This window comes from Galeopterus variegatus, unplaced genomic scaffold, assembly GCF_000696425.1.
Source record: "Galeopterus variegatus unplaced genomic scaffold, G_variegatus-3.0.2 Scaffold4211, whole genome shotgun sequence".
In the NCBI taxonomy this organism is placed as follows: domain Eukaryota; kingdom Metazoa; phylum Chordata; class Mammalia; order Dermoptera; family Cynocephalidae; genus Galeopterus; species Galeopterus variegatus.
In genome coordinates, this window is record NW_007730322.1 from 85,137 (window position 1) to 104,131 (window position 18,995).

At 35.6% G+C, this 18,995-nt stretch overlaps 1 protein-coding gene across 1 annotated transcript in view; it reads left to right on the forward strand.

The window, feature by feature from the left end:
• Positions 1-520: 520 nt before the first annotated feature.
• Positions 521-18,995, forward strand: part of ADAM7 (ADAM metallopeptidase domain 7) — a 58,136-nt gene continuing 39,661 nt past the window's right edge. Inside the window, exons 1-7 of the mRNA XM_008587005.1 lie at positions 521-572; positions 1,826-1,929; positions 6,108-6,184; positions 12,819-12,897; positions 14,550-14,626; positions 15,842-16,031; positions 17,796-17,849. Coding sequence (XP_008585227.1) covers positions 521-572; positions 1,826-1,929; positions 6,108-6,184; positions 12,819-12,897; positions 14,550-14,626; positions 15,842-16,031; positions 17,796-17,849 — 633 coding nt within the window. The remainder of the gene's footprint in view (positions 573-1,825; positions 1,930-6,107; positions 6,185-12,818; positions 12,898-14,549; positions 14,627-15,841; positions 16,032-17,795; positions 17,850-18,995) is intronic.

The following is an 18,995-nucleotide window of genomic DNA, read 5'->3' on the forward strand; positions in this document are numbered from 1 at the left end:
GGAGTTTTGCTGCTTCTTAATTTTAATTAATATGTGATTTATGACATATAAAATTTCCATTATTTCTATCTTGTTTATTTTATCTAATGTCCCTTTACAGTTTTTGCATGTGGTATTCTGCATAGCATGAACTTTGACTTCTTCAAAGTATATAAAAATATTCTTCAATAATATTTTCCAAGACAGTCTTGATTTTTTTCCCTCACTTTTGAAGTTTTAATGCATCTGGAATCATATTTGTATTTGTGTTAGACATGAAGTACGAATCAATACCCAGCCCACCTCCACCACCACCACCTCCGTGGCTGTCTCTAATTGGTACATGATGTTCAACCTCCAGGTTTTAGTCCCAAGTGCATAACAAGTTGGGTAACGCCATCAAAGTACACTTCCTTGTGCTGCATCAAAACTGCCCATCTGTGTGTTAGGTCCTTCCTCCTCTCGGGGGAAGCAAGGACGAAGATCAGCACTCATCTTTCCTCACGCATATGAGCCCTTCTTTCTACCAAAACCATTCAGAATGTTCCCTGGGTATATATTTTTGATGATTTTACTCATTTCTCATATTACAGGTATGTCTTACTCTTTTTATCAGGGTTTTCTTATTATACTATGACATAATATCTCTTTAGTCACAAACTTTACATTGTAAATGATAAAAACCTTGTGTGCATTGGTGATTTTGCTGAGAACATAGCTTGGACTAGGTTATGGCTAATTGTGACATTCTTTAATTCTATGTAATGCCATATCACTCTTAAACACTGTGACCCACACTGAGAAGGAGGAAGGAGTAGATATTTACTGAATACCTATAGCATTAGTGGACACTGTGCTAGCCATTAGCCACTTCGTGTGTTAAAATGTTTAAAATTTGGGCTGGCCCGGTGGCGCACTGCTACAGTGTGCCACTTGGGAGCGCGGTGGCGCTCCCGCCGAGGGTTTGGATCCCACATGCAGACCGGTTCCGACTCACTGGCTGAGCGAGGTGTGGGCGCAGCACCAAGGGTTGCGATCCCGTTGCCGGTCCCGGTCCGGTACGGGCGCGACACTGAGGGTTGCGATCCATTGCCGGACATGAAAAAAGACAAAATGGAAAAAAATAAATAAATAAATAAAATTTTAAAAAATTAAATGTTTAAAATTTGATATTAATATCTCCACTTTACAAATAAGATAAATGAGACATATTCATAATTCAGAACGGTAAGATATGCTACTCATGGTCACACAGCTAATAAACTGGTAAAACTTTCATTCAAATGAGAACATATCCCCAAAAGTCTATGCCATCTGCTCTTTATTGCTCTTTAAGGGCTACGCCTTCATTAAGCAGGGCTCACTCACGATGACCGCCAATGTGATAGGACATGAATAGAAGAATCCATGTAGCCCTCGAAACTTTAACAAGCCAAAGCCTTATTCTTAGCTACGGGATTTAAGACTTCAAATGCAAATGTCTCTGGAAGAGAAAATTGGGTAATTTACACTGAAACAGGCCACTCCTGTGCAGGCAGGCAGAATCCAGAGACAGGCAGGAGGAGAATAAAGCCACAAAGATAAAAACTGCAGAGCAAGGTGAAAATATGGGAGAAGCCAAGGGGCTTTCACTTCCTTGCTTCCTTTCAATTTTGCTTATATTTTCCTTATTTGTAAATATCAGTCTCAATTTCCTCACCTATGAAGTGGGGATGACATTTCACAGTGTAGCTGTACATGGCTGCTAATTGGGAACAAGTGAATTGTATGAGAACAATTATGGTTTTTGGTCACAGTGGATGAATGTTAATGTCAGGTGGATTTTTCCCCTTGTGTTTCCTTTTAGAAAAAGTAATCCTTGGAGTAGAGGGTCAAAAACTGGTTCGTCCTAAAAGGCTTCCTCTGAAACAGAAGCGGGATGTTGGACATACCCATGGTTATGACATACCGGTACAGGTTTTGATTTAGTAAATATGATGTCTTGCTTTCACAGGCATGTAGAATGCCTCTGGCTCCAACCAGAAGCAAATAGAAGAAAAGAGTCTCCATTTTTCTGAGGACTCAGCTTACAGCATGTGCTTGGGGATAAGCACCCCCTCGATGGCTCAGGAAACAAAAAAGAGCAAAGTTCAGGTTTTAGGAGGTGCCACTTTCAGTTTTCCAGTTTATGTGAGAAGTTTCACCAACAGCTTTCCAGGCTGATTCAAAGCAACCTCAGTTGTTCTGAGCTGGTGCCCATGGAATGTAATCTCCAGAGTTTTGCTTTCTCGGAGATCTGATGTGCAGGTTTATTTGCTAGACAGATTCTGTAGCAAAATTGGACAACTTTCTCACGAACAAAAAGACCTGCTTGGCCTATTCTTCAGAAGGGTGTTTATTCAGGTTTTTAACTTTAAAAATATTTAAAATATTATTTTCAGAAGTAATGAATGTTTATTGTAGAACGTAACGAATGTACCTAAGAGGAAACAAGATTCTAAATTAGGTTATTCTCAATTCCCACTGTAGTAAGACTTTAGGTGAATGTCCTTAGAGATTTATCATTAGGCACCTGCATTTTAAGCTCTAAGTCTTTAATTTGGCTCACGAAGAATACTGACAGGTACATTGCCCCAACAAATCTTTCCCAATGCAATCATTTTTCTTCCCTTTACCATGAGAGCAGCCAGTTTTCCAGGCTCTCACTTCTTAGGTTTCTCAGTCATGTGAAAGATACATTTCAACTTTCCAAATGGTCCCATTGAGACCTCTTTCTCGTGACTTGAGATGATTTTTTAAAAAAGCAACTCTCCATTCCCTCTCATTTGGAAATAATGCCTAATTATTTTTCTCCAATAATCACAAATAATTTTTGCTTTGATCTTCAGCTCTTTTCTCACCTTCTCAAACCTTTGTATTGGTTGAAGTTTGGTGCTCAGTTAAGGGGAGATCACCAGCTTTCTACCACCTACTGTGCAGAAGCTGGTGGGCTATTCTGGCATCTATTATAGTAACACTTAATCAAGACTGATATTAAAAGTCCATCATAGATATATATCCAAGATGAACCTGGATGGGGGCAGAAAATATAGAATATGAGCCTGGAGCATAGTATAGTGCCAAAAACTGCTCAAACACACAAACAAAATAAAAACTCTAAACCCATACTGATGGGGGCATGCCGAAAGAACTCAGGAGCAGAATGAAATAGCTCCCAGTGGCCAAAGCTGGCATAACTTGAACAACGAAATAAATAACATAGTTTTGGACTATAACGCAAAGTATAAATTAGTAGCAATGAGTCCATAGTGATATGGATTGAATGGACTGAATAAATAAAAAAACGAGAGAGAAGGGACAAATATCCCATACAGAAGAATCAAATAATTTATGTAGGTACTTTCCTATTCTGATGATGAAGCAAAGATCCCCACCCCTTAAGGGTGGCCTGTGCATTGTGACTTCATTCCAAAAAGTACAGCGTAGAAGGGGTAAAAAGAGTAACTTTACAGAGGAGGAACCTGACAAATGCCATCTCAGCCAGATTACCAAGGTTAACATCACCAGTGAGAATTCATGTTGGTAGTATGTATTCTGGATATAATGTGATAAAATGGCACTTTCTTTTGTGGTTTTCACCTCAAAATCCATATCTCAGTCTAACCATGAGAAAAACAGAAAAAAAATTGATAGACATCTTACAAAATACCTCATAAGTACTCAAAAATGTCAAGGTCATCAAAAATAAGGAAAACTTGGGAAATATGTCACAGTCTTGAAGAGGCTAAGAAGAAATGACAACTGAATGTAATGTGGTATCTAGGATGGGATTCTGGAAGAATGAAAGGACATTAGGCAAAAACTAAATCTGGACTTTAATTAATAATACATCAATCTTGGTTCATTAGTTGTGTCAAATACACCATTGAATTGTAAGATGTTAACAACAGAGAAATCTGGGTACAAGAACATACAATTTTTCTGTAAATTTAAAATGACCCAATTTAAAAGTAAAACTCTATTTTTAAAAAACCAATATTAGCAGCAAAATTAAAAATAGTATTATGCTTGACAATATTGACAATGATTTCTTAACATTAATTAACATAAAATCCATATTCACATATTCAAAATTTTATTTAAAAAGTCTTGTTTTCTTCCTGTTACATGCACATTCATACATTCACAGACATGCACCTACACATATACCCCATCCTGTGATAAAATGTGGCCCAAGCCTTCTTATTTGATTAAACATCCAGTTTCTTGCCTATCCGCCTGTGAATTGTTTCTTTATTATGAAGATCCAATTTTTTTATTGAACTTGCAATCAAAAAGGTCCCAACTAATGCACAGCTCACATTCAACAAATACAAAGCTCCCTTCTCCCTACCTCTTACCTGCTCCTCTTCACATCTTTTTAGCAGTGGCACCTTTAAACAAACCGGAAACCTGGGCTCATTCTTGATTCTTCTCATTTACTTCCTCCGTTAAACAATCACTAAGGCTTGTAGAGTCTATATAGCATGTAAACATCTTATGAAATTATCTACTGCTCTTTATTCCTCTGTTCAAATCACCCACATTCCATCAACAGCCTTCGAATTGTTTCCCCATCTGTAGTATTGATTTTTGCTGTCCTATTATCTGTAATAGGTAAGCCCTTATAAAACACCATGCTTTCTTCTGCATGTTTCTGCCTAAACCTTTTGCTGCTCTTAGCTCTTAGGAAAAGGTTCACATCCTTAATTTACTAGGCTGTGCATGATTAGCTCCTTCCTATCTATCCATCTTATTCATATTCAACTTGCACTGGATTTTCCAGCAACATTGAATCTCTCTCTGTTCCTCGAGTATGTCAAGCTTCTTCCTACCTCAGGGCCTTTGCATGTGCTCTTGCCTGTCTCTGACTCCTCCTTTTAATATCCCTGGAACAGTCCTTGCATTTCTCCTATTATGAGGTGTATGACTCTCCAACAAACGTGCTTAGCTGTCTGTTTTTTTTTCTTTGTCAAGCTGGGGCTCCATGAGGACAGGCACCTCCATGTTTTGCACCATTGTATTTTCCATATTATCACTGTGCCTGAAATACCAGCTGTCAAATAAACGAATGAACAACAAACTTAAAAGAAATGTGCATACAACCGACAAATATAAGCCTTAAATTATAAAGAATCTTTATGAATGATAAAGAAAATACCACAAAAGAAAATGGTGAAAGGACATGAATTAGAAAGTCATATAAAAACTGTAAATAAATAAATAAACAAGAGAAATATCAATGGAAATGGTCATCAAAGAAAACAACTTGTCACAATAATTTATAATTTCACTGTTTAAAAGAATTTTACTAATGATAATATCTATTATTGGTAAGAAGGCAAGGAAACAGGAACTACTATAGATTGCTGAAGTTCTGAATTTATTCTACCTTTCATTAGGATATTTTGGCAATATTTATCAAAAGCCTTACATTTTTCCACATCATTGACAATGCAACACTAACTACATTGAACACCTGAACAAAATTTCTGATAATAGATGTAATTAAATAAATGAAGTTTCATGCACATTGTGATTTGCAGCCATAAAACAATGCTATAAGAAAAATTATTTGAATAGAAAATAATCATAATTTATTGTAAAGTAAAAATGCAGACTATAAAGCAGTATGTGCAAACTTGTTAAAAAGACAAACAGGATGTGTGTAGAGGGGAGATGACGCATGGACACACAGTAACTGTATATCCCTGGCTGAGGGTAAACTAGGCATTTTACATTTTACATTATTTTATAATTAGGGGGAAAAAGCCCTTTGAAATTCTTTTTTTTCTTTTTTCTTTTTCTTTTTGGCAGCTGGCCAGTAAGAGTATCTGAACCCTTGACTATGGAATTATAACACCAAGTTCTAACCAACTGAGCTAACTGGCCAGTCCCCTTTCGAAAATTTATTTATTAAAAGTGTGTAAAATCCTCATTATAATATTAGCTCTCTTTAAATTCAGCTCTATCAGTATGAGTATTGATCATTTTGCTGGGAAGGATCACTGGGTAGACTGTGGGAAGTAGACAACCTCCCTCTCCTCCCACCATCCCACCCAGCCCCCGCACACACTAAACGAACTCACATGAGGAATTTCGTTTTTTAGGAAGCTTATGAAGAAGAATTGCTGTATGAAATAAGACTAAATAGAAAAATCTTAATACTTCATCTTCTAAGATCAAGGTAAGTTCTATTGTGATTCAATACCTTACGGATTTAATACTCTGTGGAATCCCAGTTTTCATAAAAACTACTGATAAGGTGAATTCCTCGACATTGTCATTTATGAACAATCTGAATTCTTCCTCTTCAAATAAAAGCTCTTCACATATAATCCCATTGCATCTCAGAAGCTTAAAAGCAATGATAGAGACTGTTCTCCAATTCTTAAATTAATCCCTATATTACTCCAGTTCCTGAATTAACCCCAAATTATTCAGGGTACGAGGAGTTCTTTGAGGTTCATACAGTCTCTCTAAGAGGAGGGTTAATACATTACTACTTTGTATTACCGATTTGTGAATCAGTGGAGCAAAAGAAATCTGAAAAACATGGTTTTTTAAAGCAGCTTTATGGTTATTTATAATAGATATCAAATCAAGTTCTATTGGAGAGTAAGCTAAGAACTGGGGGGAGTTTCCTTTATCAAGACATCTCGTGTAGCTAAGTAATTCTAATACCTTTAACTTTCTTCATTAGCCCTCTCCAAAACAACCTGTTGTTGCTGTTGTTTAATTTCCATTGTTTTTCTTTGGGCCACTTCTACATGTTTTAATAGCTCTGTCTCAGAGCCCCAAAAGTTAAAAGCGTGAAGAATCGTGAAATGCTAAGTAGAATGCCAGAAAACTGAGACTGGTCAATTAGCTAAAAACAAACCAACAAGAAACCCCTCGCTTCACTCTGAATATAGAATAAACCTAATACCACAACCATATTGATAATATATTTAGACTGCATATTTGGACATTTCCAGCACAAAGGAAGCTAATATTTATTGAGCAATTTTTATATGTGTTTCTTCAAAGTTATTTCTTAGTTTCTACAATTTCTATATGAATGCAGGTATTGTTTAATTTCTATTTTACTGAGCAAGAATCATAGGTGCACTGCAACTATTAAAACTTGTCCAAGGTCACAATGCTCATAAGCACATGATGCTGCTGATACTCTGACTTAGAAATGCCTGCTTTCAAAATTACACCAGTCTGCCTATGCCTCCAGTAGCCAATCTTTTTATATTAGCCATCGTTTGATTCCGATAATTGGCCCGGAGTGATAATGTTAGAGAATTGTGCACATGCAAAGCAGTTTAACATGATAGGCAACACTGCCCCCTTCTCTCAGCGCCACCAAGTAAATAAATTTAGTGCTGTTAACAAAAGAGGACCACAAAATCTGCTAAAGAGGAAAAGGGAGACTTTATTGTCTGGGAAAGATATAATCGGTAGACTGGGGAAACACAACCTCTGGCAAGATCAAATGTATGCACTCCACCAAGAGAGGGAGAAGACTGGTGTCTGTACCTCCCTGGATCAGGTTTACATGCATGTTCAGTGATCTTGGAGAAATGCTATGAATATGTATGGAGACGGCTATATGTGTGCACAGCGAGTGAACGTGTACGTAAGCGTAAGGGAAAATGTGTGCTACTGCACAGGCTCCACAGGCTGGCCAGGGCTGGCTCTGATGTGGCCCCTCTAATGTGGAGGTTATCCATGGAGTCTGTCTAATTGGACTCACTGTGGGCCCTCAGGAAGGAGAAGGGAAGCACAGGTGTCCTGCAAAGGCAGGTGAGGAGGTTTTCCAGCCATAGCAGATTAGGCTGCTTTTTCTTATTACAGGAAAGAAAAACTTCATAACAGTTAGTAATATACACACTTGCAAGCTGGGAGCTACAGGTCTGCCCTTTCCCTCCTGCCCAGCCCCTTGGTTCTGTTTACAATTTGAGTGTCTCATTTAACCACAATGAGTCCATTTTGTCTATTTTGTCTGTCCTTTGAGGTACATTTTAACACCGCATACCCAGAGCCTGCCAAATTCGTGATTACGTTAGCTTCCTAAAATGAGTTGAGAAGTGTTTTCTCCTCTTCTGTTCTCTAAAAGATGTTATTGCTTTTAAAAATGAATTCACAAATTCACAAATGAAACTACCTGTATTTTGAGGATTTTCTGGTGTGTGTGTTTGGGAAGGAGGTTTTATGATAACAAATTCAACTTCATTAATAGAAGGTTATTCAGATTTTCTATTTCATTTTATGTCAGTTTCAAGTTATAATTTTCAAGGAAAATGTCTATTTCATCTAAGTTGCCACATTTTTGGCATAAAGTGTTTCATAATACTGTTTTTAAACTTCTTTATTTAATTTTTTTAAAAGCATAGCTTTAGGAAGCAGAAGTTCCTAGATATTGGTCATTCATTTATTTAGTTTCAATTTCCAATGTTTGTAAGATAATATCTACCTTGCAGTGTTTTGGGGTTTTTTTAATTGATTCATTTATTTTTATTGAAAGAAAATCGATTATACATATTTTGAGGATACAGAATTAATTTTCAGTACTCTGTACAATATGTAATGATCAAATCAGGATAATCAGCATATCTATCATCACAAAATGTAACCATTCTTTGTGTCCATTAACTAATTTCTCCCTAATGTCCCTTCTCTTCCTCCTTTCCCACCTGTAGTAACCACAGTTCTGCTTCTTCTGAAAGTTCAGTGTATTCTAGTATCTTTAGTGATTACCCCCTTCAATTTCCAATATTGGTAATTTGAGTTTTCCCTCTTTTTTCTTGACCAGTCTAAAAGGATTTATCAATTTGCCAATCTTTTCAAATAACTAAAATTTAGTCTCAGTAACTATTGCTAATTTATTTATTTCACTGGTCCCTTCTGTTATTTTTATTATTTTCTTTATTCTACTTTAGAGCTTTCTTTTTTCTTCTTATAGAAATGTTTAATGTCTTTTATAAATTTTTTAAGTAATTAAATCACAACATTGTCCTCAAGTATTAATTTATATACATTTCAAAAATCTCAATATGTTGCATTTTATTAATATTTATTTCAAAATATTTTTTCATTTCCTTTGGAATTTCTTCTTTGACTCATGGATTATTTTAGAGTGTGTTATTAATTTCCAACATTTGTGTTTTTTTAACGTATCTTTGTGTCAATCATTTTTTGTATTTTGAAGTTTGTTACCTGATATTAATACAGCTCATCCAGCCTTCTTATGTTTACTATTTGCATAATGTACTATTTTTCATTAATTCTCTTTTAATATATCAGTGTCTTTACATTTAAAATGTCTCTTGTAAAATGGCAATTAGTTGGGTCCTAATTTTTAATAAATTTGGATAAACTCTGATTTTTAATTGGAATATTTAGTCTATTAACATTAAATGTTATGAGTGATATGGCTGGATGTGATATTTCATTTCTGTTTGTTTCTTCTGTTATTTATTCTGCTGGTTTCTTTCCTGCCTTTTAATCTTTTAATATTTGGATTCGTTATTATTTATTCTTTTTTTTTTTTTAACCTACTGGCTTTTTATAAATCTATTGGCTTTTTAGCAGTAACTGTCTGCATTAGTTTTAACTTCTGTTTTAGAGTTTACAATATATATTTACAATTAATTATTAACAGATATCATTTACATTTAATATAATATCATTTTATGTGAAATGTAAAAATGTTGCTATCATATAAGTCCCTTTACAGTAACAACTTCTTTATGCTAAGTTGTCATATATACACACAACTATATACATCATTAACTCCATGGTGCATAGTTATAATTCTGGCACTAAACATTCATATGCATGTTAAAGAAATTAAGGGAATATATGATATTTTAGTTTATTCAGTTATTTACTATTTTTTATTTTACCATTCTTTGTTAGAGGTTCAGTTTTTCATCTGCTGTCATTCCCTTCAGCCTGAAGATCCTCCTTTACTAACTGTTGTAGTACAGATCTGCTGACAAAATTTAACTTCGCTTTTTTCTGCTTAAAAAGATCTTTATTTTGCCTTCACTACTGAAGGCTATTTTTGCTGGATATAAATTTCAGGGTTGACAGATTTTCCATCTCTTTTAGCATAAGAGGATGATTGATGCTGATCTCCTCTCTTCTGGCCTACGTAGATGCTAATGAGATGTTCGCTATCACTTGAATTTCTGTTCCCCAATACATGTTACATTGTTTTTCTTCTGCTGCTTTCAAGATTATGTCTTTGTATTTGATACTCTGTAATCTCACACTGATGTGCAAAACTGTAATTTTCTTCTTATATATCCTGTTGGATGTTTGCCAAATTTCTTGAAGTTGTAATTTATGTCTTTCCAAATTGGTAAATTTTCAACTATTACTCTTCCATTTTTTCTCTGCCACAGCTTTCTTCACTTTCTAGAACTCCAATTATAGCATGTTAGTCTTTCTGGTATAATCTACATGTCTCTGAGGTTCTGCTCTACTTGTTTTTTCTTTCTCTTCTTCAAGTTGGGTAATTTCTATTAATATTTCATTGGGTTTATTAACTCTTTTCTTTATCAATTTTATTCTTATTTTAACCCCATCAATTGAACTTTTTATTTAGGATATTTTCAATTATAAATTTTCATTTTTTAAAAATTGTAATTTCCATTTATTTTTTGAGGTTTCATATCTTCACACATTTCAAGTTTTTGTGTGTGTGTGTGTGTGTGTGTTTTACCTCATTGAGCATAGTCAAAATACCTGCTTTAAAATCCAGGTATATTATTTCAACTTCTGGCTTAACTGCGGTAGGTCTCTACTCATTATCTTTTCTCTCGACAATATTTCAAATTTTCATCTTTCTTCACACATGGTATAATTTGGATTATGAACAATTTGAGTGCTATGTGGAAGAGACTCTGGGTTTTGTTATGTTCGGCTGAAGAGTTCCAATACTTTATTTTATTGGGGGATTGACTTTGTTGGACTCAAACTATAAACTCTTTTAGATGGTGGCTCAAATTTTAATTCAGTTATTTTATTCTTAGCAGGGCTACTTTTAGTCTGTCCTTCATATAATTCTGAGTGTGAGCCTAGGTTTGTTTCCAGAAATGAGGATTTTCTCATCTCTGTCTTTTTTATTTTCATGATTACCATATGTATTCCTCCAACTGTGATTTCCCCACTCTGTTCTGTGGGTTTTTGTATCAGAAAGACTGTGATTTCCTAGTAGAGCTTTAGCCATTTTCTACATGGCAGATGTTAGTCTGATTTCAAGCTAAAAGCTGTACACATGGAAAATTCACCTTTTGCTGTGCCTTCTTATAAAGCTGCCATGTGTTGGCAGCTTTCCAGAGTCTGTCTCCTCTCACTCAGTACCCCAATCCTTTACATACTTGTTTTTTTTATGTTGTGCAGAATTAAATTATTATATATGGAATGTTGTGTCTGATAGTATCATATTCAGTCACAGCAAGAGTGAAATTCTGTATTTAGTTCATTTTGAACATTAGTTCAGCATTTATTTATTGAATACTGTTAATATTTCAAACACTGTTTTAGGAACCAGAGAGACACAAAAAGAGGAAGAAAAAGTCCCTCCTTTTCTAAGGTAGTTCACAGGTAATCTTGAAGATTAACATGATAATACATTAGGGGTGAGCAAATGATGGTTGGTGGGCCAAATAGGGCATATTTTTTATTTGGGTATGCCCCTCAACCTAATAAAGATTTTTAAATTTTAGAATATTTGCAGTGAAAACAAACAATAAAAAAAAAAGAATGTGTAACAGAGACCATAAGTGTCCTGCATAGCCTGAAGTATTTATGTATATATGTAGGCTGAAGGCTGGAAGAAAGAGAGAAAAAGGTCAGCATGAATAAGAATAATTAACTATTCTTCTTGTATGAAACCGAAAGCAGCATAAATAAGAAAAATTAACTATGTGCCATTGAACAGAAAGTTGACATTCTGAGGGGAAATGACTCACTCCTTATAGACAGAGTTTATCCTGTTGATTGTGCAGCCGGGCTTCTTTTTCACTTTCGTCAGCCTATCATTTGTAGAAGACGGTCTTGAGCTTATCATTATTAAACTTTGGAAATACACAAAGCTCAGCTCTTGCACATCGACGCCTTCACTTTCAAGACTAGTGTTTCTAACATGAGCTTCAAAAATCTATTTTTCAAGGTAAAATAAAAGTCAATAATTTCCTTTCTTGTTCCTTAGTTCTTTTGTGGAATTCATCTCCTGAGGCATTGAAGATACACAGCACTAGCTGCTTTCGGTGTCATACAAGCAGAAGAATTATTGATAACTCAGGAAATATCTTTTTACTTGTGCAGAGAAAAGACTGTGAAGCATTACATGAAATTATCAGCAGTGGTGGTTCTCCCATTGGTGGAATTCTGAAGAATTTCCTCTGTACTTTTCTGTGTTTTCTAAATTTATTATAACTAATACATGTTGTTTTATCTAAATATATAGCTGTTGGGTTACTATATATTAAGATATATGTATCACGTATATCACATACTTTTTTGCATTAATTTTGGCTCTGTGATAGATTTTTAATTAGATAACATTTTCTCTCAGTTTTTTTTTAAATGTTGTCTTGCTAAAATTGTCAGAATCTTTTTCTGGCTTTTCTATGGTCTTTACCATGAAATGTAGGTTAAAAGGCTTTCATATGAGTGGGCTTGATTTTGTTTTTTCTATTTTCAGCAGAAACCTCACTGAAGTTTGAAAGTAGCTTGGAGGTTTCTTCATCCCATGATTGGTTTTATCTTTTAGGTTTTAGAATGAATAAGTCTCAATAACTCCCTGACCTCTTTTTCAGGGAGTTCCTAGCATCGAATTACAGTGAAACATACTACACCACAGCAGGCGAAGCCATCACCAGGCACCCTCAGATCATGGTATTGTGTAGAAACTTCCTATGTCTCTTCTCTGATACTACTCATTTCTGATGTAATTTTGAAACTCGATTCTAGCTTTACAAGCTGCTCAAGATAATGCTACATCAGAAATGAATCCCGAACTGACTACTCTCACTGAATGATTCTGGAATGGAAAATATGACCCTCTAAACCCTGAAGGAGGCTGATGACTGCCTGTCAAGCAAATCAGTGACTGCTAATATATCTTTCTTTACTAAACTGTCTTCTATATTCCCAATAGGGTGTTAAGTCTGAGAGAAAGGTAAAGCAGGACACCAAAGAAGCATAAGGTATTCCCTGATGAGAATGCAATCAAACTAAATGGATAAAATCTGAAGATACCAAACAACTTTAAAATCTCGGTCAAATCTGACCCTGTGTGGTTCACATCCACTTGCCCAGTCTTTCTGATGCACCAACATTAAGGGCTCTTCTTTATTCTCCAAATAAATCTTTGGTCATTAATTATTAATATTATTCCAGTGGATACAAATTCTATTTTTATACCTTCATCCCCCTTTCCAGAAAATGCCCTCTGCAGACTTCTAACCCAGAACAACATTATTCTCTCTTACCAAAAGTATACTTTTAAAAACTTATTTCCTCTATTTAAAGCAACTGTCAACTTCTAGAAGATCTAAGTAATCATGCAGTTTTTCAAAATAGGATAGGAGAAAAACGTGGGAACATTCTTTTATGCAGGAAGTGGTTTTTGAACTGTGAGGGTGTGAGATCCCTGGAGACCCATGGAAAGTGTCATCCATAGACAGGAGTTGAACAGATGGAAGTGATGGGAAGAATAATGACCGGATGGCATCACCACGGGCAAAGCATCAAGTAGAGAGTAGTAAAGGTGCCAACTAATTGAAGCAGAGAGGCAGGAGGGAAAAGCATGAAGGGAACGGGTTGGAGAGCGAGACCTAATTCTGGTGATCATCAAGAACTTGGCTTGAATTCATAGGCAACTGGGAAGCACAATATTAGCATGGGACAGTTAGTTGGGTAAAAAATTTCAGAATGAATTAAAGGAGTAAAAAGGAAAAAGGTCACATTTCTGAAACTGGTGTCATCTAATAATAGACTTAAATTTGGGTGGGAAGGAGGAATGCATACATTGCTTTACACAAAGTAATTGTGCAATTAAAATAAAAGGTCTGTAAAGCAGGCTCAAATATTCCTAATGAATGAATACACAAACCAACATAACTGTAACTTGTCAGGATAAAATACAGTCAGCCTTCCATGTCCATGGGTTCCACATCAGTGGATTTAACCAATTGCAGATCAAAAATATTTGGAAAAAAAATAACATCTGTACTGAACATGCACAGACGTATTATACTGTATTGTAAACAATACATAACATTTACATTGTATTAGGTATTCCAAGTAATCTGGAGATGATTTAAAGTATACAGGAGGATGTGTGTAGTTGCAAATACTACACCATTTCATATCAGGAGCTTGAGCATCCATGCATTTTGGTATCTGCAGGACATCCTGGAACCAATCTTCCATGAATACTGAGGTTCGACTGTCCTGATGTATTCCGACCAGAAAAACATTTAGATTTTAATATTTATATAATATCAGCATTTATAGTTATATTTATAGACTGTTTTTTATTTTAGGATCACTGCTTTTACCAAGGATCCATTATACATGAATTTGATTCTGCTGCCAGTATCAGCACATGTAACGGTCTGAGGTAATGAATACAGTGTATATTTCTATTTCCTTCATGAGTCTTTGTATGCATTTTCAAAGACATTCACTTCTCTTATTGCTTCTCTGATAAACAGAAAAATTAGTGGGAAAAGAACTACTGTGTATTTTCAGCAGGGAGTATCCTCTGTGGGCTATGATTTATGTTCATGTTCAACAAAAAGATGTCTAATGAGCAAGGCAGCTTTTGCAGTATATGATCAAGGGATTCAGAGTTGGAAGATGACTGGAAATCATCTAGCCTGTCCTCTTGTGTATAGATCAGGATATTGAAATCAGAGACTTGCTCCTGAACATTCTGTTTGCCAGTGGTAGAACCGAGTCCAAAATCCAGGTCTCTTGACTGCTATGTGAATTCCCAGTACACCACAATGCTTTGCTAATTTAGCTTTTTACTAAATCAGGCTGTGTTTCCAATCTGTAGAAAGTAAAAAGCCAGAGGTGAAGCCTATAGTTCTCTACAGATCTTGGGCTCAAGGTGGGAGGAGGACAATGTGAGGAGGTAAAGGGTAGAAGAACAAGGAAATTCTGTGTTCAATTATGAGGACTTTACTTGAGTAATTCCCAGTATTTTCAAGAATTAGAACCCATGTAATGACAAAATTACCACATAGTAGTATTTGTGCTTTCACATACTTACTCTGCCATTAATGCATGATCAACATAGAAATTCACAATATCTTTGCAAAAACTCCGAGACTTGTCAACAGTCCACAACCACAGGTGGGAGATGCTGCTCTACCAATATTCAACGCAGAGATCAGACTGTCAAACTTCTTCTGAAAATCCAGATAAGTTGACTCTTAGAAAAATGTATTAATTTGGCCGGCCCGGTGGCGCACTGCTACAGTGCGCCGCTTGGGAAGCGCGGCGGCGCTCCCGCCGAGGGTTCGGATCCCACATACAGACCGGCCGCTCACTGGCTGAGCGAGGTGCGGGAGCAACGCCGAGGGTTGCGATCCATTGCCGGTCACGAAAAAAAAAAGACAAAAAGGAAAAAGGAAAAAAAAAAAAAAGAAAAATGTATTAATTCAATCAGAAGCCACATGTCATTTCATCCTTTGCCACTCAAAGCACCTGAAAACATGTTCATGTGGCGCTGGCTTTGTAACTTCCCTTTCTTGAAAAGGCAATGTCAGTAAGGTGGAACAGAGTAATTATAGATCTTGAATGCACGTTGTGTACCCACTTTTTACAGGGGATTCTTCAGAGTAAATGACCAAAGGTACCTCATTGAACCAATGAAATACTCAGATGAGGGAGAACATTTGGTGTTCAAATATAACCCACGGGTCCCATATGCTGCCAATTATTCTTGTGCAGAGCACAATTTTACAAGGAAGACTGTTCCAAGGGATACTAAACTGAAGGAAGACTCCAAAATTGAAGTGAGTACTCAATTATTAAACCATCTTTACTCCAGGTAAATCATTTCCTTATGATCTTGAGGGAGAGACTAATAAGTCCAGCTGGTGAAATCTATGTGCTTCTCTGAATCTAACACTTCATTGTCAGAAGTCTGATATTCAAACTACTGTTTTTGTTGTCTATATAGAAAGTGTCCAGTCCCTACAGTAAATCTCAGTTTGTTTCATCAATTTTAAGAAAGAGGCATGTCTACAACCCTAAATATAGATTGACAGCAATAGGGGCTATAAGTGGTTGGAAAGAATGAAATGTACAATGTCCTGAAACCTATCCTCGATATTGTTTTTTCTTGCATTTCCTGCCATTTGTGGGGTGGGGTGTGGGTGTCGGGGGTTGATGACAAGCCATATTCTCTCCCTTTCATCAGGCCAAATATTTTAATGGTGAAGGACAATTAAGGATATCAACAGATTTAATTTCTGGTGGGTTAATTTCATTGAGGCTTAATCCCCACAGAATCTTCTGTGTTTTAGGCTTTTCTAGACAGCTAGTTCATATCCCCTTAAACTCCCAGTAGATGCTAGCCTGTAAGCTGCTATATGATTGTTTATCTTCTTACATGTTAATGGTCCAGACAGTATCTGAAACACACTAGATACTTAACAGATGTTTCTTGACTGAGTAATTCAACAAATAAATGATTACTTAGTCCACAAAGGAATAGACGAGTTAGATCTTTGAAATGTGTGTCTCTGGTTTGCTTTCAGAGAATACGCATGTCCCTCAGTGCATGTACACTGAAAACTGAAAACTTAGAATAATTTCCTGGTATTGATGTTTTATGGAAATAAAAGACCTGTAATTAGCAACATTTATACATGTTTCCTTGGAATTGAGACTACTGCAAATTAGGACATTGGCGGGCAGGGAGAGGAGAAGAAAAATGGTCAGTCCTGTTAACCAGTCAGTTCTGTTTTAGCTCTCAGCTACAGATGTGTGGTTTTTACATGAGCTTAGTTATGAAGCATTAACTTTGTAGATGAAAAAACAAAAAACCCTACATATTAAAAACTATTCACGAGTACTTATAATACTTATTTGACCTGAAAGACTAAACAAAGGAAGAAAAGATAGTCAAATACGGAATGTTGCTTCAGGATAATTAAAATATAATGTATAGGGCCACATGTTTTAATAATAGAGAGAGTCTTATTTAGGTAAATTCATAAAATTATTAGATATACTCATGCACCTCACCTTCTGGTATTATTTTAATCTGTTTCTTATAACAAAATACACAGAACTGGGTAATTTGTAAGAAAATGAATCTTATTGCTTACTGTCTAAGAGGGTGGGAAGTCAAAAGCCCAGGGAACACATCTGGTGAGGGTTTTCTTTGGTGGTGTCTTTACAACAATGCAGGGGTCTCGCATGGCAGAAAATGGCAGAGCAGAGAGAGAGATATTTCCTTGTGCACTCTCCTTTTAAAGCCCTCAGAACCACTCCCCTGGCCACCATTTTTAATCCATTCACTGAGGCATGGTTTTGCAATCTAATCACCTCTTCAAGGCCCCACCTTTCAATTACCATAATAGGATTTCCCACCCTCTTAAAACTGTCACAGTGGGGATTAAGCCTCAATGAAGTTGCAGGGGGAGGGCATCCACTCTGTAGGAGGTATAAATAACATTTGTTACCTTGAAAATGTTAGACTTGTTTTCAACTTAAAATGTTAAGATGCAAAATGTTAACCATACTTCGTTGAATTTTTCATAAATTTCCAGAGCATCCATCATGAAAAGTATGTGGAACTGTTCATTGTTGCTGATGATAATGTGGTAAGTTTTCAAGTGAACATTTTGGTCTTCGCTCATCCTTATAAATCTATAGTTGTGATTCTAACCTACAGAAAAAAGTATTCTACTCAGAGTTCCATTCTGGGCTCAAAGTTCTGTTTTTAACTCCCCAGAACAGATGTGTATAAGAGATTACTGGGTCCTTTGGCAATATAGTAGATTAATACAAAATAGAACCCCTTCCTGAATACAAATGAATAGAAATGCTGAACAACATAAAAAAAATTGAAAACATGCTAACAATCTATAGTTGAGCTCAAAAGAAAATACCCAAAATCCCCAAGTGCGAGAAATGAAGAAATAAATCTTTGTTGCAACAGCAAATAGAATTCAAAGTCTTGGTGATGTACAGTATATGGAATACAGATATAATGAGTTGAGGGATTAAACTTATTTAGGAGCAAAAGGCTGAAATTTGGAAAATGAGTACTGTGGATAATTCCTAGAGCCATAAGGGGCTGCCCTATCCCTGAAAAGAAAACTAGACAAGGTCCACTGAAACTACAAGAATAAAGGAAATTTTCTGTCTGCCTGTAACCATGGGCAGGGCAAATGTTATGCACAGGAAAGCGAAAATCATAAGCCTATGTCATGCACAGATATGGGGAATGGTATTATCTTTTCCTTCAGATGAAAAAATAAGTGAACTAAGAGTCTTTACATGACAAGGTTAGAAAATGAAACACAGTATAAGAAGAAAGAAGAAAGTAATTGTAGCAATAAGCAATATTAATAAAAATGAAACAAGCAAAAAAAAAAGAAACAGTCAAGTAGATCAACAGAGCCAAATACCAGATCCTTTAAAAGATTAAAGAAATAGACAAACTTCCTACAATATTTACTAAGGAAAAATAGAAGTAGAAGTAAAATTAGAAAGCAAAATATAACTGTAAACACAATAGAGGTTACACATTACTAAAAATATATGAAAAAATATTGTATCAATAAATTTACAAGCAGAAGTATGTATTAAAATGTTACCAAGCTGACCCAAGAAAAAATAGAAACCTCCAAAAAGATTAACAACAAATTTAAACACTTAAATAAGTAGTTCACAATCCATCAACAAATAAAGATACAAGGCTTAGATTAGTTTAAAAACAGATTTTACCAAAGTTTGTTATAATA